We start from the raw sequence: 26,238 nt of genomic DNA, 5'->3' as shown, positions 1-26,238 counted from the left end.
AAAATTTGCAATTAGAGGCCGCAAGAATAGTAACAGGTCTACTAATATTTACAAAACCTGAAACTTTATATTCTGAGGTTGCCTGAGAATCTCTTTTTGAAAGAATAAGGATATAGTCGTAATTGCGTGTCGATATCTTGTCAATCGTACTGTTGTTTTATCCGACTAACTAACTTTATACGGAAAATTTTTGCATTTTTTTTAAATTACCATGGTCTGTTGTTTTTAAACTGTTAATATTGGAATTAAGTAAAGAGTCAAAGTTGAAATCATGAATAAGTGTTCCGTGAAAATTGTTTTCGAAAATCTAATTTGTTCATAATTCTTTAAAGTAATAAACTTTTTTCAAATAAATTCTGATCTTCCCTCATCTGATCACCAGCATGCCTAAAGGTATTACTTCCAAAGGTATTGTAAGGGGTGTGAGGTGACACGTCCAGGTATTCAAGCGATTTCCTGTCGGACTTGCAAGTTCATGCATCGTTTCACTTCTGCAGGTAATATTCAGTGTACTCGGCCGATAACTTATAACTTTCCATTTGAACTATCAGATGTATAATATACAACTCTGTCTTACTTGTCATAACTAAACTCATACGCTTGTTTATAAATAACATTTCTGGTGTAAAGAATATAATTCATAAAAATATAAATAATACCCAAAAAATAAGATTTGATGAAATTACATTCTATTTAAATATTTTTTCCAAGGTTGACTTTGGGAAAATGTAATATATACTCGATGTCAATAGTGAAGGACAGATTGGAACATAACAGAAATATTGATTTAAAAAAACGTACGCACTTGTCGACGATTCGTTTATACGACTGGGTAGAAAGTTACGGAACTATAGCGCAATTTAAAATATATACATGTATACATTAAACATAAGAAAAAAACATATATTTTGAATAAATTGGGGTAAAAGTTTTGTAAATAGACTAGTCCACGTATGCCAACACTATGTAATCATCGAATGTCGATAGACTATTGTATACCAAAAGAAGAAGACGAAGAAGAAGAGAACCAATTTGATTTAGATACAGGTTGATGTTTAACTTGCTTTGGTTCATCGAAGTTGTGGACATAGTAAAATCACAGATTTATATTGACGTTACGCACGGTATTGGTGCCACTTAGCGTTACACGACGTTCCTAATAAAACAACGATTTTGACGTTGTTCCACGGAAAGTTTCAAACGTTGACCTTATATTTTACTCATGTGAAAATGCCGCTTAAAGTACAGAGAATTTCGATGTTGCTTCTTTATATGGTTTTATTTTTTTCAAGCGGGTGCAAATGCAAAATTCCATTGAATTAAAATAATTTTCTTGTAAAATGATTTAAATATATAAAAAAGATGTGGTATGATTGCCAATGAGACCACTTTTCACAAGAGACCAAATTGTCACAAAAATAAACAACTATAGGTCACTGTACGGCCTTCAAAAATGAGCAAAGTCCATACCGCATAGTCTGTTATACAAGGCCCCAAAATGACAATGTAAAACAATTCAGTCGAGAAAACTAACTGCCTAATTCATGTTACAAAATGAACGAAAAAGTCTGTTTGGATATTTTTTTACTTTTTTTTTATATTCGAAATGTTTTAAAACTTTCAAATTTGAGGCTCTTATTTTATCAACACTTTAATTCTGGGACTATTATACTAACGTTAATATAATAGTCCCAGAATTTTATTTTTTATTTTTCTTAAACAGTGACTTATATATTGTAGGCAAATAATTAAGAAAATTCAGGTTATCAAGGAATTTTCACATTTTGTACATAAATCAGGCCGTTAGTTTTCTCGTTTGAATTGTTTTTACATTTGTCATTTCGGGGTCTTTTATAGATGACTATAAGGTTAGGGTTTTGCTCATTGTTGATTGCATATAGAAATAAGATTGCTATATATGCCACTGGACGAACACTAATTGTGAATATTTTGATGGGAAACTATTGAGTATCAAAGTTCCAAATTAATTTCGGGATTTATTTTCTTTCTCGGTATTCAATAACAGAAAAAAGAATAAATTGCTTCTCCGCTTAATAGGGGTATTCTTGTTAAACATCGTTAAAAAGATGTGTGTCTAAGGTGAACGCCACAAGAACCCTGTAATACTAGTACGAGAGTATAGCATGTAAACATTCCTTCTTAATGATATGGTTGTTTTGGAAATCTTTTCATACAACTCATGTCGGCGCTAACATGTCCTTTAGTAGTTATTTTTTTCCCAAAAATCCAATTTCACGTTTCCGCATTTTCGTGCATTACTTTTCCAAAATGAGTAGCGGCGTTTTTACGTTTCCGCAAATTGGTATTACTTTTCCAGAAAAAAAGATGACAATTCCGGAAAAAAATTACGTTTCCGCAAATAAATATCTTACTTTTTCCGGAAAGAAATTACTATTCCGGAAAAAATTTAATTAAGGTTTACCTATTGATTGAAATAATAAAAAATAAATATTTATTAAGTTAAAGGTCATCATAACAAAGTCTACAGTAGTACATATACATTCACCGTTTACTAGTTTTGTATTTTGTTCAAGAAGGAAGTCCATCTTTTCCTTTTCATATTTCTGGACGTTTTTTTTTTTGAAGTTAGAGTTATCATCTTTATGCAAAATTGAATGATTTCGTATACTAGTAGTATTACGTTTTCTGTGTCTCTTAGATTTTTTAAGAATACATTCTCGCATGCTTAAACATGATAAAGAAAGCACGTCAACTGTTTGACTCGTGAAAATATTTTTCAACTTTTTAAAGCTTCATCTGTGTGATCGAAATTGTCGAAAGATTCTGATGAAAAATTTAATAAAAAGTGATGCAAGTACAAGGGACCAGACGATATGATATAATTGGCACTAAGGAATGAATTATAGAAGTAAACTATTTCAAAATAAATAATTCAATATTTTATATTAATAACATCTTTAAGAATTACAAAATTTAATGTTTTATCGACACGTGCCACATTCAATATTGATTGCAATCTGTGTAATCGATTGAAATTCATGATCATTCAACCATGGACCGTTTATCACGCACGTGTGTACAAACAGTTTGACTATGAATATGTTTTTTCGGCGACCGTTTTTTCGTCATGTGTTTAGTATTTCAATTGGTTTATAAAACAAATTATGGATTTTGAATTGCATTTAGAGAACAAGAAGGTAGCTGAATATAATCATGTGATTTGAATTGTATTTAGAGAACAAGAAGGAAGCTGTAATAAATAGAATCTTGTTTTATTTTCAAATTTTATCTTTCTATTGTTTCTTTAAAAAAATGTGCCCAACTTAATCCTTCTGTTGACGAATACACCTTTGACTTCTTCAGCAGATCATATCAATAGGTCAATCGAAAAAAAAATATTCCATTTATCATAAAAAGCTTCACAAGTTCCAAGAAATGGTTTGACACGAAATAAATATATGTATCTGCTTTTAAGCTATTCTATAAAATATATATATTATAACGTTACTTAAAACTGCGAAAAAAAACCTGAACCATTTGTCGACAAAAAACGGACGAACGAAATTGTAAAAAATATACATTATCTTTAAATATTTTTAGTATATTTATTCTAGTTTATTAATCAAAGGTTGATCACCAGCCGTATGTGTGCCTTACTAGTTTATAATGTCGTGGACTGTGATGTATGCTGCCACCTTCGAGACGTATTTGCTAACGGTTCATTAAAAAAGAGGGTCAGGATGGGGTCGATCAGGAACATATATATTATACTGTTCCCAGGGTCGATGAATAGAGAATAATGGGTTAAAAGTGCTGAATAAAGGAAAATAAATAATGACTACAGAAACATAGAGAAAAAAATAAGGAATAGAGAATGACGAAGTGCTTATATATAAAGAACACAGAAAAAGACTGAACAATTATAGAATTAAGGACCCCCGTACAAGTTCTCATAACATTGACACATCTTATTTTCACACCTAGAAGTTTCTTGGTATATACACATCTGCAATGTTCAATTAGGTGTGAAATTTTAATCTGGTAAGTTATAGATATTTCATATCTTTTGGACAGTTTTGTGGTGTTTCGTAAATTATACCATAGCTTTTGTTGAAACCCCCGGCAATAACCTCACGAGACGAAGTCAAGTGAGGTTGCCGAGGGGTTTCAACAAAAACTATGGTATAATTTACGAAACACCACAAAACTTTCCAAAAAATATGAAATATCTGTTTTAACCTATTGCATCTTTCGCTGTTAAAAATTGTGTATTTTATATATTTTTGTTTGTTTACTTCGAAATTATTTTAATAAGAATCTGTAAAATAACCCTTTTCGGACCTTACACTTAAGGCTCCGCCTACTTTTTAAAACTAGCACGGGCTTCAGAAACAGCGGGTAATCAGTTTGAAAAGATTTTTCGACAGCGATGGATGCATATTTACATTGGTGACTGAAACTTCTAGTACAGATTTCTGATATTTTGGAAAATTGCTGCAATTCCAAACTTACGTACAATTGAACTGCAAAGGGTAGGTTTTTTAAATTTTTATTATTTGTTTTCAAAATGTTCGAAATGTTTTAATTTTTGTATATTAATTAATGATTTTGAGGAAATTAATTTCACAAGAATCTGCCTGAGAGTTTGTATGAATTATTCCACGTTTAACTTGAAACCAGAAGCCCATGGGGGAGGGTAGGAGGGGTCCTGATCCCGCAATCCCGGGCTTAAAACACGAAATCCCGAGGTCCCGAAATTCGAAAAAAAGAATTCCCGGATCCCGAAAGGGTCAATCCCGAAATCCCGAGCTTAAAACCATCCGGTCCCTGACTCCCGATAAAGGTCTTATCCCCTCGCCCATGGCATACATTAATTAAACGGGATTTCAAAATGTTCACGATTAAATTCATTGACATGCGACGATATAATTAAAAAAAAAAGAAAAAGGAATAACTCATTTACAGCTGGGATCAGTATATCTAACATATATGTATTCATGTTTAGAGTAAACAAACGCTATATATAATTTTAACGGTCAAACAAAGAGTAGCCTCATTAAAAGTCTAGATGTCAGCAGTGTTTAATGAACCGGGTGTGGATCAAACACTTTTAAAGTGGGGGTTGGGGTAAAGCAAGCCAACATTTGAAAATACTATTTAAAAGGTGATTTGTTTACCATATTTAAAGTTCTTTAAAAGGGCCATGCTTCCAGTCCCCTCCATCCCCTAAAAACTAACCCGCCTTGCCAAACAAACGGTTAGATGTGATTCATATAAATGTAGCTGTACAGTGGAGCCTATAGAAAGTTCACCATTTAATAACCGAAAATCAACATATTTGTAAACTTTATTTGTTTGTTCTGGCAGCGAATCTTGGTTCATTTAAAATACAGGACAACAGAGTTGGTGTATGTGGGTTCGATTCCCACCCTAAGCAATCATTTATTTCAGCTGGTGCAAAGCGGGCAGTTTAGCTTAGTGGCCCCACACTGACTTTGTTGTTTCTATCAAAGAATTCAGGCGGCCGCGGCCAAGTCTTGACAATTTTTTTTCTTTTAAATACCTTATACAACAAAACCATGGTATAAATGTGAAAATTATACCATGGATAGCTATGGTATAATTTTCGGTTATTGAGATTTATACTCGGGTTGCACTCCCATAGGTTACATTGTACAGCTATAGGTTAATTGAGATTAAATATAAAAGATGAATATAATGATTTTTTCATTATAGTGTCGCACATTGGTCTTACAGTTAAAACAAAGATCGATAGCCAGCCTTCATAAAATTACGAGACACTAAATTTACAATAAAGTTAATTAAAATATATACAATTATAAATTAGTTACCACAAGGATTTGTATAGTTACACACACATCTTTATCAATGAAATCAATGATTTGTTTAGTAAATCTTTGATGAAATTAAAATAATATCCACATTTGATATAAGCAGAGACATATAATACATATGTATTATATGTCTCTGATATAAGTAACAAAATAAACGAATAAAATCTTTATTAAAATGCTAATATTCTGATGATAGATATTATAATAAAATTGTCAATTGAAATTATCTTTGCAAAAGAAAATAAAGGGATATAAACTTGGGATTTTATTTGAAACACATCACAGTAACCTTTATGTAAGAAACAAATATGCACAAAGAAAGACAAAAATAATACTGAAGATATATTGTTTGTAAATCATAATTTCATAAAAACTTTTTTCTTCTAATAAAAAAACTATTTATTGTACGAGCTAAAAACTTTTGTATGTATTTACAGTTCATATGAGCAATACATCTTTTCTCTGTGTTCATTCTGTCAAAGTTAATATGTTCACGTGATGTTTGAAAAAGTTCATATCGGAAGTGTGTATATAAAGGACAGACCATTAAAACATGTATTTCGTTTTCCACACAATTCGAACTACAAAATTTACAAAGTCTATCATTGAATGGTATCTGCGGTATGGAATACTGTTCCGTCTTAACGGCTAGCGAAGTTATGATTTCGCAGATAAAAATATGAAGATGTTAAATAAAAATATTTAAACCTTTCTCACAGACTTTTTCCCAACGTGTACACTTGGATTACATTTTTGTGACTTTCGTCCTACTTATAAAAACATGTGCGACTTTTCCCTCAGCATACATGTAAATCATGGGATTCGTAGAAATACTGCAAAGGACCTCCTTAGTGCACTAAGAACCAAAATGTACACTAAGGACCTGATGGAAAGATACTATCACAACGGATATGGCATCTAGAAAAAGACTTTGTAAAAAATCATAAAATCAAATTTTATAATTATGTCATTTTTAATTAGAAAGTTATCTAATATTTTCTCGACACGTGCTTCAATCAGTTGATTGCCACCTTTAGTGTAATCAGTAGAAATTCATGTTCGCTCAACCCTGTCCCGTTTATAATCCGCTTGTATATACCGATTTTAACATGTATATGGTATTTCAAATTGTTCTCTTGGTTTTTTTTCGTTTGTTTGTTTCTGCCGTGTTTATTCTGTCTGGAAAATTTTTTACTTCTAAGGTAATAGCGTCTTCTCAAATATTTTCAGTTTTTGGAAATGTTTATCCTTTTTTTTTTAATTTCAAAAATACAAATAATTGTAAACACTTCACGGAAAGGTGAGGTTTAATACTTGGTTGCTTAACGTCCAGTGGCCTATACTTCATTTATTTTTCTGATGTCAGAAACCATGCCTCACCGCAAGGTTTTTAAAAGGATAGAACACAGGCAAATGCAAAAAGATTCTAATGACTATCTTTGCTGCCTAGGTCTCTATATAATGATCTTTGTTTTATGGGATACTAAACTCCTGTTCTACAAAAACAAATATATTCAGTTTAAGTGAGGTTTTAGTCTGATCTAAGTTCTGATGTGATTTACTGAGAATGTTTCACTTTTTTTTAAGAGGCAGTACCAAACATGTTTATCTTTAACATGTGGTCAGGTTAAATACATATAGGGTTACACACTTTCCTCGACATGTTTAGAAGAGGAACATATTTAGGGTACGAACTTATCTACAAATGCATTACAAGTATAGATATGTGTAGCTTGATGTTCAGGCCCCGGCTTAACACATATTTAGACTGTAAATATGACTTATTTATTTCTTACATCTACTTCAATTTCAACGTTTGTGGATAGGTGTTTCTTTGACACCCATACCACATCTCCTTTTGCTTATTTTTGTTGTATATATTTTTTTTTCATTTTCCTTGTCTTTAAAAAAATATTTATTCCATTATAAATTTTATTTGATGCCGAAAATAAGAATACGAAGAGTTATTTGTTAAATGCTATAACTAAGCGAAGTAAAACAACCATTAATAATTGTGTATAAGAGCATCATATATATTTATAAAATTTTCAAATACAAGCAGACATACCATTTGTGACACCAATTTCATTTATTTCCAAATCTTAAAATCTTATATTTCCACAGTTGTCCAGTTCTTTAGCGTCTCTTAATAATGGCAGAACGGGCTTTAGAGTCATATGATTAAGTTAACTAAATTATTTAGTTCTCCCATGCACATTGTGAATTATATTTCTTACATCACTGCTTATTACATTATACAATAAAATGGTATTCATCTTCAATTGTTGAATAAAGATGAATTGTTAAAAAAAGCATTGACATCAGTTTTAAAGTTATCGTTCATAGAAGACAGTTATGATTTATATTCTCTCTTAAAAACGTAATATAGTATTTACCCCTTGTAGTTTTTCTATATTACTTCTGTAATCGGATTTTGAAGAACCCCACGGACGCCACATACTCTCATATGTCTCTCAAGGTATAATGATAGTCTGTAAACTCTAGTATTCATGTATTGTAAATAAGGAAATGAAATCGCAAAAGCTTTGTTTCTCACTTTGTATCTCAAAATTGGCTTCTTTAAATAAACAAAGAAGCTTACATAGCAATTTCCTTAGAAACAAAATAAAACAAAGGCAAAGTAAACACAAAATTAATTTTTTTATTTATTTTTAATAAACATGAAATTATACCACCCTAAACCGTTAGCTTTATTCAACAACAACCATTTATTAATCAATTAGTAACGATCAGAAGACAATTGTTTATTGGATAAGGTTGATTGAACATGATGATTTGGGATTTTGCAATAGGCCGTTGGTCACGTGCCGACTGGCACGTGTTGATTAAACAGTCCTTTAACTTCAAAATTACAATATCTATTGATACCAAACTTTATAGATATGAGGTATTTACTCATATCCTCTTATAATCATGTTCTGTGTAATCTAAAAACATCGTTTTAGTGCAAAAACATTCTTCGTATAGTGCACTAAGAAATCCTTTGCGGTATTTCTACCGACACACCGGTAAATCATGTGGCCTAATCCCCCATCCCGTTTATTAGAGTAAAAATGTATTACATGGTTGAGTTGAGCAATATCGGGTAGTTAAAATTTACGAATGCTATAGAATCGTACAGATTAAAGATAAAGAATGAGAAGATGCACCTTAGGTATACTGTAGTTTGACTTAGTCATGAATTGTGGTTCCATTTTGCAGGCTTTCCCTGAATCGTTTATTCCTTCTATAGTTCATGAGTGGAATAAACCTGATACAAAACATTGCAGTGTCAACTCTATATCTAAATTTGAGAAAGAATTGAAAACAAAAACCAATATCTTTTGGTAGGAAATTAAATATTAATTTATCTTAACGCAATTGCGATGCACCGCTTTATTCTAAAACTATGAAATTTTTCCAGCTTATATTACAAATGACCTGTTTTGCAAATGTGTGTCAGATATTGTGGATCGGTACGTCTAAATAACAACACAGGACTTCCTGTACGAATAGGGACATAAAAAGTATACCCAAGGCAAGTTATAGATATGCATTCGGCACTTTATTTATTTCAAAAAATATTCGTGTATTGAAAAATTTGTGTAAATTAATTAGAATTATCAATATAGATGTATGTTCTCCAGGTTGATCCCCAATCTCTCATTCTTGTTGCTCGTTTTGTGCAAACTTGTCATGCGCAAAATCTGTATGTTATTATATGTAAAAATATCTTTCCTTGTACCATTAACTTGGTTTTATAAGAAATAAAGAATCTTGATAGAAAATTTAATTTTTGATCTTATACTTTTTGTTTTGATAAAATCAATTCAATATTTGAGAAGCTATTTACAAAAACGTTAAATACACTTTTCGTTTTGTTTCAACTTTATAATGAAACTCGTCCTCAATTTCACCTAATTTTACATAAAGTATATATAATAAATAAAATGTTCTCTTTAACTATTTTGCCATCTACCAATTTCAATAGACATTTTTTTAATTGTGTTCCAAGTTCTAAATCTACAAAAGAATAACTATTTTTGTAACATTGAATACCAAAGAAAGCTTCGCAAGTTAAACTGTTTTTTGGCATAATTGTTTTTATTCCCCCTTTTCTGAAACTCCTGATAGAATAGAACATCACAAAACAGCTTACACATGCACATTTGTTTAAAAAAATATTTTTCGCCATTAAAACTCATTCTTGTCCCGTATGACATTTCCTGAACGAGTGAAAATCTGAAATAATTATTTTATTAAGCTTATATCTTTATTGCGGTAGCCTATTATTGAAAAGGGTATAATTTTAAATTTCATGAAGTAAGATTCATACCACCAGAGACATTCAATATACTAGTAAACAAAAGAAACGACACAAGGCAATACATTAATCATATAAAATGAAATTAGATACAAAAGCTTTGCTCATTGTGGAAAGCCGTAAGGTGAACTACATGTATGATAGTTGTTAATTTCTATGTCATTCGTCTCTTTGGCAATCATACCACATCTTCTTTTTTTATATAAATTTGCGTTCATCAGCTTCATGTGAACCTTGGTGGAAAGCAATAGTTTGAAGTTGTCTCATTCACAATCGAACCACATCTACTTCTTTTTCAATCTAATTAAAAACCTATCTCTCATCGCTCCCGTTTTCTGATATGACGCGTGGGAGATCTAACGAAACTGGCTTTGAGGTCACATGTGAGTGAACTAAAAGTTATGAATTTATTAAGATATGCAAATGAGTTGACGACCTATTAATAAGCCAATCAAAAAAGTTTATGAATTATTTTGACTGACGATTTTGTCGTAAATAAAATGAGTTACATCCCTTTGCCTTACGTTAAACTTACAAGATCGTGGAAGACTCAATTTCATTGGTCGAAAAAGACACACCTACGAGGTCACTCACAAGTGACCTCAAAGCGGGTTTCGTTAGATCTCCCACGCGACATATCAGAAACAGGAGCGATGAGAGATCGGTTTTTAATTAGATTGCTTCTTTTTATTCTGTCCAAAACCGGGAATTATAGCTGCAATAGGCATTGATTAAAAAACAACAGTAAAAGCATCGTAGTGGCCATTTTAGTCTGTTAACTAATTTTCACGTTGGTAGGAATAGGGGGGGGGGGGCTTTACTTTTTCAGCAAGGTTAAGTCGAAAGTCGAGCTGATGAAGTCAAGAGTGGACAATATTTCTGTGCTCAAGTCTACCCTTTGGGTTCGAAAAAAGGGAATAAGAGTAAATATTGATGAGACAACAACCCAACAACACAGACAATCAAGATATTGAAAGTTTTTTTTACAGTCATTTGGGTTTTTTTTATTATAGAGAGATCCCTATACACCTTATCAAGCCCAAAAAAAACGTTCCATGTATAAATAAAGTAAGGAGCTAATTTCATATTACCTGCTATTAAAAATATCACAAAAGGCACATACATATTTTGTGAAAAGTTTAACCATACCATTTTTATAATATCAATTCGTGGAAATCAAACCAAGTACTTGAAATAAAAATCAGTACAAGGAAAATACTTCTCTTTTTATTAACGATTTAGTAGAAATATAATGAACATTGAATATGCCTTATATCCAGACCTGTCCAGAGACAAATTCAAGTTCCAAATGTTATACTGAATATGAACCCTGTTCTACACTGATAGAGTCGAGAAAGATTTTTAACGTGCTAGTTCACAAGGTAACACTCCGCATTTAGACATCATTTAGCCACTCGAGCATACCAGTCTTTTTTTACAGATATATCATGTAATGGAGGAGAGGTGTAATTAAATTATTAATTCCACTTGCTTAGCGGAGGAACAGCAATTTTAAATGTTGACGTATTTGGATTGACCAGGCCGGGATTTGAACCCACGATTTCCCGCACTTAGTGCAAAAACATAACCAAGAGAAATCTGAAGCTGTCAGAAAAATATAGTATCATATCAAAAAAACTAAAGTGCAATAAATAATCCAATCTAAAAGAACTCTCCCTTTTATTTAAGCCATCAAAATGCATTTAACCAATTGCTATTATTGAAAACTGTACTTGAAAAACGATGGTCGATTTAAGCATAGATTTCATGCACGGAAGACTTCTGCACATTTGGTACTCTTGCACAATTAATTGAGGCAGTTCTGTTTTTTATTCAATATATCCTCATTTTGCATTACCATTCCAAGTTCCATGTCCATTCTCTCAGTCGACCTTTTATATTTGCTATGAAAAGCCTACCTATTGTATGTATAATTAATGTGTTCTCGTTATGAACATACATGAAATATTTGCCACAGGACGTAAAACAAACAAAATTTATTAAACAGACTCATTAATAATTAATATCATGAAAACCATATACGAAGGCAAGATTTGCACAATCCTATAAAGTAATATTTCCATGTATCCGTTTCGATAATTATGGAAACTATAACGACCCTTTTCAGGGTTGCGTTCAATATCGTAGCAGCTACGTAGTGCGACGTAAATTTATGACTATTGAACGAGTAGCTAGCTTAGCTGCTATTAATATCTATGTAGCAGCTAGGCTAGCCACCCGTTCAATAGTCATAAATCTATATAGCCGATAAGATATTGAACACAACCCAAGGTCGTGTTCAATATCGTAGCGGTTACGTAGATGGGTCGAGTTCAATATCGTAGCAGCTACGAAGTGCTACGCAGATTTTGACTATTGAATGTGTAGCTATAGACTAGTTGTTACATAAATATTGATAGCAGCTACGTAGCCGCTACGTAGCTGCTACGATATTGAACCCAACCCTGGTATCAATATCTATGTAGCAGCTAGGCTAAATACAAAGGTTGAGTTCAATATCGTAGTAGCTACGTAGTGATCAATATCTATGTAGCAACAATTGTTAACGTTTGTAAAATACCAACAAAACTGACGAATCCATCTTAGATGACAAAACGTATCAAAATTTAATCCTATGGGAGAAAAAATAATCCTATAGGACAAAGTTAATCCTAAGGGAAAACCAAATATCTTACAGGACAAAATTTATCCTAAGGGAGAGAAAAAAATCCGGTAGGAGAAAAAAATATCCTATGGGAGAAAAAACATCCCACAGGACAAAATAAATCCCTTAGGAGAAAAAAATATCCTAAGGGACATTAGTTTATGACAAAAAGTCTTTCATGATAATCCTATAGGATAAAAAAAATCCTATCGGATTTAACACTTTTTTGGAAAATCCTACAGGATTTTAAATCCCATAGGATATTAATTTTATCCCATAGGAGATAAATTTTCCTATAGGATAAATAAATCCGATAGGATTTATATATCCCATAGGATATTTAAAATATCCTACGGGATTATGACTTTATCCTATAGGATTTCTCAAAATCCTGTAGGATTTTTAAAAATCCTATGGGAGAAAAAAATATCCTACAGGATTTTGTCACTGTTTTCACTCCAGTTGCCGAACCGGGCGAGCCATATCAAATTTATTTTTGTATTGTGTTATTCATCCCCAGAGGTACATTATTGCCAAATTTGATGATTCTACGACAAAAAAAAGTGTGGTTCCAATTTGCACTTATGAGAAGTGCAAATTAATCCAAGAACATGTTATTTTTATATTTTGGTATCTATCAAAAGACGATTTTTGTAATTACCGTCACTTATAACGTATTGGGCATGGCAGCCATTTTGAATATTCGATTAAAACAAACATTTTAAATTCTGCAAAGAACCCTCAAAGAAACATTTCTGTCAATATAAGAACATTACATGATTGCCAGCGAGACAACTATCGGTTCCATATGGTTTTGTGTTTTCAGCGGAGAAGATTTAAACGTTAACTGATGGATGCAAAGCGATGAAAAAGAACAAATCAGCATTATTATACATATTTACATAATTTGATAATTATTTCTACAAAAAAGATATTTAAAAAAAAAAAAACAGAAAACAAACTGACCTACCAGCTTTGTGGTTGAACGTAAGACCAACAATCTCGCCTTGTAAAATAATGCAGTTACAGTAACATTGACGAAATGAATTTGAACCTACCATTATCAACTGTTCACAGGCACTAATGTTTTAGAAAAGATTTCCCATCCACCTTAATATAACGTGTTATATTAAGGTGTATAGAAAATTATTTTTCTGTGAAGCAATACATATTAAGATAATTTTGATTAAATCGAAACAAAATCATCACTACTTGTGGTTTGTGTAACTCTTGCTTCTGATAAGAATATAGCATTGAACCCTTTTTTTGTCTGAAATTTCAAACTACTAAATAGTTATAACAAATATAAATTGCATTACACCAACATGTAACAAAATTTACCTTTTTTCAAATAATGCTGAAGTTATTGCAATTTTGTCAGAGTATACTTGTTTATGATATAAAATGCAGAAAACCAGATAATCCATACGTTTCTGGTACAGTTCAAGAATCACCACCAAAAGGAACATCATTTGACTAAGTGCAACTAAAATGACTAACTATTTATTTTGTTTTGTTTTAATGAATCATCCCTGTAAAATAATTTTCCACAACTTTTTTTTAATATTAACCACATATCAGGCCCTTGACAGTCAAATATTCCCGAAAAGAAATCCAATACTTAGCAGTAAGTGAAGGTTAGAAAGTGGAAAAAAAACAATAATAATTTCAACAGGATCTGTAATTGAAGTTTGATATTTTAAAGCTTATACGATATCCCAGCGCATGCATTCCATACCATTCAAAAATAATTAATTTCCTTGAATGCTTGATGTATGATTTCTGCAGTCTATGGAAACAGTGAACAAAACGGTTCTTAATCAAGTTAATGGTAAAGTTTAATTAATTCTTAAGAAATTTGTAGGTACTATGAAATACTTCCAATTCCCGTACTCCATTTTTCGATTGTGACATCACCGAATTAATGCGGCGTATCAACAGGAGTCGGTTTCAAAAAAAAAAAATTGACCCCAAAAAAAAACAAAATCCTCCCTATATATTGCTCCATATTCCATTTAGGATAGTTATCAAAAGTACCAGGATTATAATTTAGTACACCAGACGCGCGTTTCGTCTACATAAGACTCATCAGTAACGCTCATATCAAAATAGTTATAAAGCCAAACAATACAAAGTTGAAGAGCATAGAGGATCCAAAATTCCAAAAAAGTTGTGCCAAATACGGCTAAGGTAATCTATTCCTGGGACAAGAAAATCCTTAGTTTTTCGAAAAATTCAAAGTTTTGTATCAGGGAATTTATAAAAATGATCACAATATTGATATTCATGTCAACACCGAAGTGCTGACTACTGGGCTGGTGATACCCTCGGGGACGAAACGTCCACCAGCAGTGGCATCGACCCAGTGGTGTAAATAGTTATCAAAAGTACCAGGATTATAATTTAGTACGCCAGACGCGCGTTTCGTCTACATAAGACTCATCAGTGACGCTCATATCAAAATAGTTATAAAGCCAAACAATACAAAGTTGAAGAGCATAGAGGATCCAAAATTCCGAAAAGTTGTGCCAAATACGGCTAAGGTAATCTATTCCTAAGACAAGAAAATCCTTAGTTTTTCGAAAAAAATCAAAGTTTTGTATCAGGAAATTTATAAAAATGATCACATTATTGATATTCATGTCAACACCGAAGTGCTGACTACTGGGCTGTTGATACCCTCGGGGACAAAACGTCCACTTGCAGGGGCATCGACCCAGTGGTGTAAATAGTTATCAAAAGTACCAGGATTATAATTTAGTACGCCAGACGCGCGTTTCGTCTACATAAGACTCGTCAGTGACGCTCATATCAAAATAGTTATAAAGCCAAACAATACAAAGTTGAAGAGCATAGAGGATCCAAAATTCCGAAAAGTTGTGCCAAATACGGCTATGGTAATCTATTCCTAAGACAAGAAAATCCTTAGTTTTTCGAAAAATTCAAAGTTTTGTATCAGGGAATTTATAAAAATGATCACAATATTGATATTCATGTCAACACCGAAGTGTTGACTACTGGGCTGGTGATACCCTCGGGGACGAAACGTCCACCAGCAGTGGCATCGACCAAGTGGTGTAAATAGTTATCAAAAGTACCAGGATTATAATTTAGTACGCCAGACGCGCGTTTCGTCTACATAAGACTCATCAGTGACGCTCATATCAAAATAGTTATAAAGCCAAACAATACAAAGTTGAAGAGCATAGAGGATCCAAAATTCCAAAAAGTTGTGCCAAATACGGTTAAGGTAATCTATTCCTGGGACAAGAAAATCCTTAGTTTTTCGAAAAATTCGAAGTTTTGTATCAGGAAATTTATAAAAATGATCACATTATTGATATTCATGTCAACACCGAAGTGCTGACTACTGGGCTTGTGATACCCTCGGGGACGAAACGTCCACCAGCAGTGGCATCGACCCAGTGGTGTAAATAGTTATCAAAAGTACCAGGATTATAATTTAGTACGCCAGACGCGCGTTTCGTCTACATAAGACTCATCAGTGACGCTCATATCAAAACAGTTATAAAGCCAAACAATACAAAGTTGAAGAGCATAGAGGATCCAAAATTCCAAAAAGTTGTGCCAAATACGGCTAAAGTAATCTATTCCTGGGACAAGAAAATCCTTAGTTTTTCGAAAAATTCAAAGTTTTGTATCAGGAAATTTATAAAAATGATCACATTATTGATATTCATGTGAACACCGAAGTGCTGACTACTGGGCTGGTGATACCCTCGGGGACGAAACGTCCACCAGCAGTGGCATCGACTCAGTGGTGTAAATAGTTATCAAAAGTACCAGGATTATAATTTAGTACGCCAGACGTGCGTTTCGTCTACATAAGACTCATCAGTGACGCTCATATCAAAATAGTTATAAAGCCAAACAATACAAAGTTGAAGAGCATAGAGGATCCAAAATTCCGAAAAATTGTGCCAAATACGGCTAAGGTAATCTATTCCTAAGACAAGAAAATCCTTAGTTTTTCGAAAAAATTCAAAGTTTTGTATCAGGAAATTTATAAAAATGATCACATTATTGATATTCATGTCAAAACCGAAGTGCTGACTACTGGGCTGGTGATACCCTCGGGGACGAAACGTCCACCAGCAGTGGCATCGACCCAGTGGTGTAACTAGTTATCAAAAGTACCAGGATTATAATTTAGTACGCCAGACGCGCGTTTCGTACGAACTTAATAATAATAATGTTACCAATACCTAGATGCTTTCTCTTTTTGGGCCAGAACCAAACGCTGAAAAGATACAGAGCAGATGAGAGCATCTGTTTGACACTAATCAGGGATCAGTAAGGGGCCCAAGACATGTTAATCGGTTCTTGGTTAGATGTATAAACTCAACAAACACAAGTTTTGGACAAAGAACCACAGTTTAATATTTTCTTTGCATGTCAATAAAGCAATAAACATAATTACAAACAAAGCAAAATCAAGTTGAAAATCTGTACATGTGGTACTCCAAAATAAACCTCAAACCTGTGTAAAGGTAGAAAGTAGGACATGCGTTAGAAACATGCTAAAGACTGAGGGCTGTTGCAAAACCATTGATTTTCCTTAGAAAACTGAAGAAAAGGCTGTCATTTCTGTTTGCCTGTAAGCCTAAATATAAGAAAACGGAGAGAATGACAGGACATGTGAGGAACAAGGTATTGCACATACATAGGGGTGGATAAGCATTCCTTCATAAAAAAAATGACATAACTTTAATTCATGCAATCTGGAAATAGCATCATGCAGCTAAGACAATTTGCTTCCCAGGCAAATGAATTGCGACCAAATGAAAATTATAAGAAGCAGATAGCCAAAACAGTTCACGCAAAAAGGACATAAAAAGTTTGTTCCTTGAGGTACACTTATTGATGCAGGCAACAGTTGATGCATTATTACAAATAATATATACACGCCTATTTTGCCAGCACTTAGCCCAACGTTTGACTGCCAAAGAAAAATTCGAATGTCTGCTCAAAGCAATCGTTGCTTTCAGAATAATTATGTGCTTGTGCCTAAAACAAAAGCCCTGTTAATTAAGCGCTGATTGGTTAATTCAAATGCGATGTTAATTTTGATTGGTTAATTAGTATGATCACGAAAAAGCAATTAGTAAACGAGATTTCACATGCAGCAGTTACTGGGAAATTCTATGCTGATTGGACAAAATAATAGACAGGGATTTCCAATTAAAATTATATGTGCAGGCATTGAACAAAAACTTATTAATATTGTGTATTAATAATCTATTTTTACAAAATAGTTCCAAAACAAATCCTGTTTATTTGTATTTTCCTTCTAAATGGACTTAGTCATGTTAGTTTTTCTGCCAGTTAACATTTGACATGCACTCTGTGGTTAAAGTTTTAAAAAAATTAATAACTTTTTAAAACTATTCTGTATTTGTACCAAACTTGGACAGAAACTTGTTTATGATCAAAAGCTAGTATCTAGTAGGAACTTTTGTTAAAATTTAACAGACTGTTAAAGTTTTTAAAACATTTCTTAGATTCATAAACCATTATGGATTTTTACCAAACTTTGATAGATGCTTCTTACAATCAAAAGATAGTATCTAGAGGAAAATTTTCAATAATGTTTTCCCTTTTTGTTTAGCCTGGGACTAACAGCAAAAGTAGGCGAGGTACTAAGTTTCACCGAAACCATACAAGTTTTTATTTTTATGAGCATCATGTTGTGTACACGATGTTTTGTGATATGGATTGAGGACCGTTGATTGCATGTTATTTCGACATTTAGATATTGGTACAGATTGCCATTGAATGTTGTAATGAATGCTATCAGAAATAACATGAAATCGGAATAAACAAGTATGTTTGATCATATTGTTGTCTTGGGGTGAGTATAGGGGAGGGGACATTTCAACACTTAATTGAAGGGGATGTTGCTGGAGTTATGTTGCCTCGTCCTTTTATATAATTTAGGGTAGGCAAATGTAACCTTTTCCCTTATTGGTAGGGTGTCGTGTGGTGTGTCCCGGTCTTAGCTTAGTTTGACAAGAATGAACGTGCAATACTGGCTGCTAAAAAGCTGATTATTACTTCATTATTTCACTTTCATTAATGATTGAACAAAACAAATTAATATACTTGTTTATATTTTATATATATCTTAGCTAGTGCCCCTTTAAAGGCGTGACTTTTGGCTATAAAAAATGACAGGGCTTTTAATATTCAATAGATATAAGAAGATGTGGTATGAGTGCCAATGAGACAACTCTCCATCCAAGTCAAACTTTATAAAAGTAAACCATTATATGTCAAAGTACGGTCTTCAACACGGAGCCTTGGCTCACACCGAACAGTAAGCTATAAATGGTCCCAAAAATTACCAGACAGTGTAAAACCTTTCACACGGGAAAACCCAGGACAGGCGCAAACAACCACACTGGGCCTATTGGCACCATCCCCAACCCCATCTGAAAAAAAAACAGTGCAACACCACAACATAGATAGACACACCATAAAACATCAATTTAAATGGCCTAACTCAATCAAAAGACACATCAACACGAGCGAGCATACGTCGAACAAACAAATCCGATCCATGACACAATGCAAACACAAAACTAACAAAACAAGGTATAATGAATAACCAAAGTAACAGGACCATACCGCTGCGGAGCGTTAAACAATTTCAGAAAAACTTGAACAAAATTATCCACCATTTGCAATTACATTAAACACAGGCAAATGAAATCAATCTTGTTGCCAGGTGTACAGTTCAAATGGAGAAAGGAAACATCTTCACAAAACAAACAATCTTGATGTTCACAGCAGGAATAAGTGAAAAATTACAGTAACACCAAACACCCATCAAAGCTGGTATATAGACTAGATATAACCCTGAACAAGTATTAACATAACAAAAAACCATCACAAAAAGTATCAAATTAACAGGTAAAACAAGAAAGTACGATTTGACAGTATATATTAGAACTTAATTGACATAGTTATATATTTGTGATATTTTCCCCCACCTATTCACATATTTTCAAGCTGGAAAATGTTACCTATTCAAGCGGCACGTCCTATCACCTTGTAAACATAAAGTGCTCCCCCCTCTCCCCTTCCGAGATTGTTGTTCCTCTGTGTTTTGTTAAAACATAAATTGCATTGTTCTTGCAACCAATTTAAACTGTCTGATATACATATATGATATATATAGATTCTACCACTGCATCGAGTGTGAAAATTACGATATTTATCCACTCGAGACAACGCGAGGCTCGCCGAGCGTTTTAAATATTTAAAATTTAACTGTCGAGAGTGGATAAATATCGTATTACACGAGATTTGAAGGTAGAATCGGTTTCTCTAATGATTTTCAAACAATATGCAGCAAACTTATTCCTTCTTTTCGAATAATCTGCAAAAAGATGTGTTCTTTCTATGTGACGTCATCAGGCATGGTCGCCTTTTTTATGCCGTCACAATAGGAAATTCAGAGGAAAGCAAGAAAATTCAACGTCATAATCGGATTTTAACCAATGAAGAACTCAGATCAAACGAACCACACGTTGATTAAATTTTTTTATACAATGGGTGTATAAAGGGATAAATTGACGAAGAATTAGAGAAATGTAACAGTTGTTTTAACCTTAATTTACAAAAATGGTGTACGTGTCTTGTTATACGTACTTTGCTTTGTTTTGCAATACTTGACGCAATACGAAGTTCCCACTCAGGATGCATGTCAGCATATAACAACTCTGCTCCTAAGTTTTTGCATGCTTCCTGTAAGGAAAAAATACAACGTGATTACGTTCATATGACTCAAACGATTTTGGCTCGAGATATTATTTTGAAAAATGTCAACTAAAATAAATGTAACTTGCAGAAATTAGCAATCATGCAGTGCCATTTTGATATTTTTTTTAATTTCTTTTTAGTAGCTAGTAAACATGAATTTATAAAATGACATTAATGGTACTGTACAATGTCAAATCATACCAAGTCTAATTTTATCCGTGACATGATATAATGTACAACAAAATCATACATAGACAAGAAATATGTATACTAAAGTGTTTCGATAAGTACCTAAAGGGCTTTATTTTTAGCACACATGTCAATCAGTATTTAATTTAGAGTTTTTTTTCACAATTAAAAGTATTATAGTTAAAACAGAGACAAGATAGAAAAAAGTGTCAAAATACATGTAACAGACCAAAATACACTACCGGTATCAATAATTGTTCACCTCAATGATTCAATGTAATGATGAATTTCTAGTTGGTGTCAATACTTGAAACATACATTACAATGCTTGCAGTAAACAAAAAGATATGCATCCTTTTTTACTTCCCACAAATAAGATATCCGGCCTAAATATTTAGGATGTAGAATCATGCGATGGTGTATGTTGTCTAAGGCTAAATATGCTTTATTTTCGTTCATTTTCTTTTTGTACACTAATTAGGCCATTAGATTTCTCGTATGAATTGTTTTACATTTGTGATTTTGGAGCCTTTTATAGCTGACTATGATGTACGGGTTTTGTGCATTGTTGAAGGCCGTACGGTGACCTATATAGTTGTTAGTTTCTGTGTCATTTGCCAGGTCTCTATTTGAGAGTTGTCTCATTGGCAATCATACCACATCTTCTTTTTTAGAACAAGTATTCAGAAGATTTTGACAAGTTTCGAACTAATCTGTTTTGTTGGCCTCTTTGGGCTTAAGACATGTAAAATGTCAACGACTCATTCATTGTCATTAGAAAATTTTTGACATAAATTGCTCTATTTCATTTTTTGTAATCTCTTGAAATAATTGTCTTGTTCTTTCTTTCTTTTTTTTTCGTTTGAATTGAATATGTGTTGTCATGATTGAGCGTTTTATAGCTGTCTGCTGACTTATGATACTGTATTGGTTTTGCTAATAGTTAAAGCCTACGTCGGACAATAGATGCTGAAATTTACGTCACTTGGACTTATTTTAAATTGCTATTTGGGGACAAAATAGTATAAGGCCACTTGATATCAATGATCTGGATGCAAATTTATGTTGCTTCGTAGTAATGTATTTTCTGTAGACAGATCGAGATTACAAATATATGTCTAATCTAAAAGTTATATACATTATCTAGATCTTTTAAAGTATATAATTATACAAATTATCCATCTTAATTTATAAAAATAATCTTTATTGCAAAATTACACCCATATAAAGGGTCAAAGCAATGCGAACAAGCAATACAATTAAATACTGTACAATGCAATATCATAGAACATATTTAAGAAAAGAGTTCAATTAACATTTTTTTGTAAAAAAAAACAATTATAAACTTGTCTGGAATGAGTCTGATCCCCTCAGATGTAAAGACTGCTTAATGAAGACTCCAATATGACAAACAAGTACAGGGGTGGGGTTTAGAATGTGTTTTAGTTTATTAAATGCATCACGATGTTGAAATAATCATGTACATACTCACTGTCTTTTAGATAAGCAAAAATATTTGATCGCAATGCTAATAATGACTTAATAATCCTTTCAAATACCACATTACATAGTATCCGTTTAACAGAACCTTGTTACAAAAACAAAAGGGATTATAATTTATCTGTTCCTATTGTTATGTTTCATTTCTTCGAGGCAATGTTCTGTTAGCTATCTTGAATGAAAATTATTATATTTTAAAGTAGAAAATCACAGGCACTTGTCTCAGATTTACCGCCCCCCCCCCCCCCCCCCCCCACACACTAATATATAATTGTTTAAATATAATTATTAATTACATGCATGGATGTTGATAGTATCAATTGGTAAAAACGACATAAATCTATTGAAATCAGATTTGATGCAATTTTACAAATATTACTTGACATGCTTTTCAAAAGAAGATTCTTTGAAAAATTAATTTACATTAAGCAAGCCTCACAATGACCGTATCTATAGTCACTACGGTCACCTAGTAGTGTTAATTTTTTTGGTCATTTAGTCTCTTGTGGAGAGTTGTCTCGATGTCAGTCATACCACATCTTCTTGTTTTGTTGTTTTTTTTTTTTTATTCTAACGATCCCTTTAATCATGTTATTTGCATATTTAGTACATAAACCCACTTACAGTAGCCTCACTCTGGGTTTTCGTATCATCAAAGGCAGAAATATAGTAACAGGCGCCTCCCCCAAGCCAATTATACCAGCCTTCTTGGCAACCTGAAATAAAGTTTCAAACGGCTAAGTCGTTCATTCTTAAATAACACTCTTCTTCTTCTGCTTTGTAAATTAAAAGTAAAAGAAGACATGTTCTTATCAAAGTAAAACATGAGGTTCAGATTCATGACGTCATGTTTTATCCGAAACTGACGCGACCCGTTAGAAAAACGACAAATCAGATGAAACATTGTAAAGAAACGACCATAATGAAGCATTACACTTTCTTATGGGAGCCGTACAACTGACCAGGTACCATTTAAGGTTGAAGATATAGCTTGACGATTCCCTTAATAGACATATAAGTAAACGATATCAGTATTGCAATAAGAGATACAGCATATTATAAGTTATAACGTCTAATGTTTAATCCGAAACTTACTTGATCCTAAATAAAAACAACAAACGAATCATCACTCACTGTGTAAAGGAACGATATTATGAGTTATATGGTTCGCTGACTGAACCCCTGCAGATCCTTAGAGGGTAAGTAAAATCCATAGGGGGTGAGGCAGAAGTACTGAACCGTATAACGAATTTATCGCACACGGGACTTTTCCTGTCACGTTTTTTAGAAGAAAAATAAAACCCAAAACACAATGAAATACAACAACATCAATAAATGACGTCACCATTAACAGTAGACTTGACGTCTATGAAATTTACTAACCTCCTACGAATCCGTAGGGAGTTACCACGTCATATTTTCCCCGCGGTACAATTAAAAAAAAACCAACATTACACTGTCTTATAGGAGCCGTACGACAGAAAAGTTTAAAGCTGGAATTGGTGGCTTGCCTTGATCTTCCTTGAATAAGTGCCCTTAGTCTTATCCAACAACTTGTGTATAAATAATACTGGATTTCTACGATTTATCAGGACAATTACATATAATGCAGCTGTAGAGGAGGAAACAAAATAGCCGTTGTAATGACATCGCTGTTTTATGTCTTATGAAAATTGCAGAACAGGAAATCTTTTTTACATATTTTTTTTTATATTATGTTCTTTTTATTTCGTTTTTTCTACAAACGTTTATTTATTTAATGTATTATTTAATTTTATCTCATGTATATATATAGGGTTTCTGTTCTAAGATCACTAATAATGATAAATTGAAGGTTTATTAACGTCAACCTCGGTGGTAACCCAAACCTAAAAGTTTTTCTTAAACCAAAGCTTAATCTGTCTAAGTGTTTTAATTCACTTCCTTAGTTTATGTCCTGAATATAATAATCTTTCATATTTTAACTAAAATTGTTCTTAAACTTTGCCGAAAACTTTTTATCGCGGATATTCCAAACATTGGTCGCCCGAACCGGAAAGGGAGACAACTCTAATTTTTATTTGGGGTCGAGATCTTGAGAAAGGTAGGTCACTGTGTCTAAACCACATCGGCAAAATTTGCTCGGACTCGATGGTATCTAATATCCGGCACAATGACGGAACACCAATAGACAAAAGAAAGGTAGGTTTCTCCTTATTTTTTTATTTTTTTTATGATATCGAAGAATATATATACATATACAACTATTTTCTATTGTGAGATACAATATTTTCTACAAGACTCTTATATTAACGGAGAAATAAGTCAAAATGCATGTCCAAATGACGAATTGAGTGAACCTTGCCTCGAAATTGTTTAATTTCTCGTTAAATTGTTCACATTGTACGGAAAGAAAGGTACGGGAAGATAGATATTGACACGGAGATTGCAAATTTAGTTATTATGAGCATCTCCATAATTGTATCTCTGTGTATGGAACGAAAGAAATGGGTCATGTCAAAATGGAACTGGCCGGTTTCGTCAATGTATACAACCCGGTTTCGTCATAGATTTCAAAATGCATAACCCGGTTTGGTCAAATAAAAAAAATCATAATCGCATTACATTATAATTGATTATTTAACTTCAGCGTTCAAAAAGAGTTTTGTGGGTAGTTGGAAAACAAGTTCGTTCACCGGACAACGGCTTATTATTTATATGAGTCTCATATTCAAATAAATAATAAGCAAAAACTTGAATTCCTACTCTTACAGAACACAAATATTTTAATTTACTTTGCATTCCGAAATTTTTTAACAGCATATTAAGATTAAAGCTCTCTAAATATGCGTTTTCTATATGAGTTATGGGAAAATATGTTGAACATGTTTAAACTTGAAATTAAAGTTTACGGTCTTCAGTAAAAATCGAAACACTACGGAAGCCGATAAGGGCCATTCAAAAAAAAAAAAATTTATGTCGTAATTACGACATAGCATGTCGTAATTTCGACATAACATGTCGTTATTACGACATCGCTATATCGTAATTTCGACATAACATGTCGTTATAACGACATCGCTATGTCGTAATTTCGACATATCATGTCGTAATAACGACATCGCTATATATAAAAGAATATGTATTATGATTGCCAAGAGACTAAATGACACAGAAATTAACAACTATAGGTCATCATAATGCCCCCAATAATTAGAAAAGCACCCGATTAGTCAGCTATAAAAGAGGGAGGAAAGATACCAAAGGGAGAGTCCCCGAAATGCTGTGTGGCAGACAGTGTTATTAATTAATTATTAGCTCCCTTGGTAAAACTCCAAATTTCATATTTAATGTATTTCATTGTTAAGTAATTTACATGAAGCTTAATAAGTATATATTTGTTAATTGCATAGCTTTTGCTATTTGAATTCATTGGTTAAAGATTTTTTATTTATATTGTAAAGTTTAATATTTGCATCGTCGCAAAATCTTTGGTTACCTTCTTTGGATACCTTCAGTGAGAAACTTATATATTTTTTAAATCCCGTTTAAGTTGTCTGCCGTGTATGGGCTGTACAGCCAGACAAGTTTGAAATAAACAAATAAGACGTGGAAATATATGAGGACTGACATTGCATGCCAAGCATTCCATCTCTCTTTATATAAGCGCAAACTACATGGCTTCTTGTAATAAGGGTGAATCGATGTATTGAGAGCTCTATTTCTACTTTCAAACGTTGGGCACGACATTCCTACAACACGACGTTACACTTTAACATGCGGCGTCGAAAAGGGTTTTTGACTTCGTAATTTTTGCAAGTTTTATTCGGTTTTTTATATTGTTGGTTGATTCTGGTTCTGGTCGTTTTGTGATGTCATTTTATCAAAAATTACCTCGAGTTGTGGAAATCGATTTAATAATGTTTACCCTTTAAGTTATTTCAACTAAAAATGCAGTA

At 32.8% G+C, this 26,238-nt stretch overlaps 1 protein-coding gene across 1 annotated transcript in view; it reads right to left on the bottom strand.

Annotated features, from left to right (window-relative positions):
• The window catches only part of LOC143069520 (uncharacterized), a 384,816-nt gene that overhangs the window by 3,101 nt on the left and 355,477 nt on the right, over window positions 1-26,238 (bottom strand). Inside the window, exons 5-6 of the mRNA XM_076244199.1 lie at window positions 22,925-23,016; window positions 20,501-20,596 (exon numbers count right to left, since the gene is read on the bottom strand). Of these exons, the coding sequence (XP_076100314.1) occupies window positions 20,501-20,596; window positions 22,925-23,016 (188 nt within the window). The remainder of the gene's footprint in view (window positions 1-20,500; window positions 20,597-22,924; window positions 23,017-26,238) is intronic.

Source organism: Mytilus galloprovincialis, chromosome 3, assembly GCF_965363235.1.
Source record: "Mytilus galloprovincialis chromosome 3, xbMytGall1.hap1.1, whole genome shotgun sequence".
Classification (NCBI taxonomy): Eukaryota; Metazoa; Mollusca; class Bivalvia; order Mytilida; family Mytilidae; genus Mytilus; species Mytilus galloprovincialis.
The sequence above is the reverse complement of the archived record's forward strand: the minus strand, read 5'-3'. Positions and strand labels throughout refer to the sequence as shown.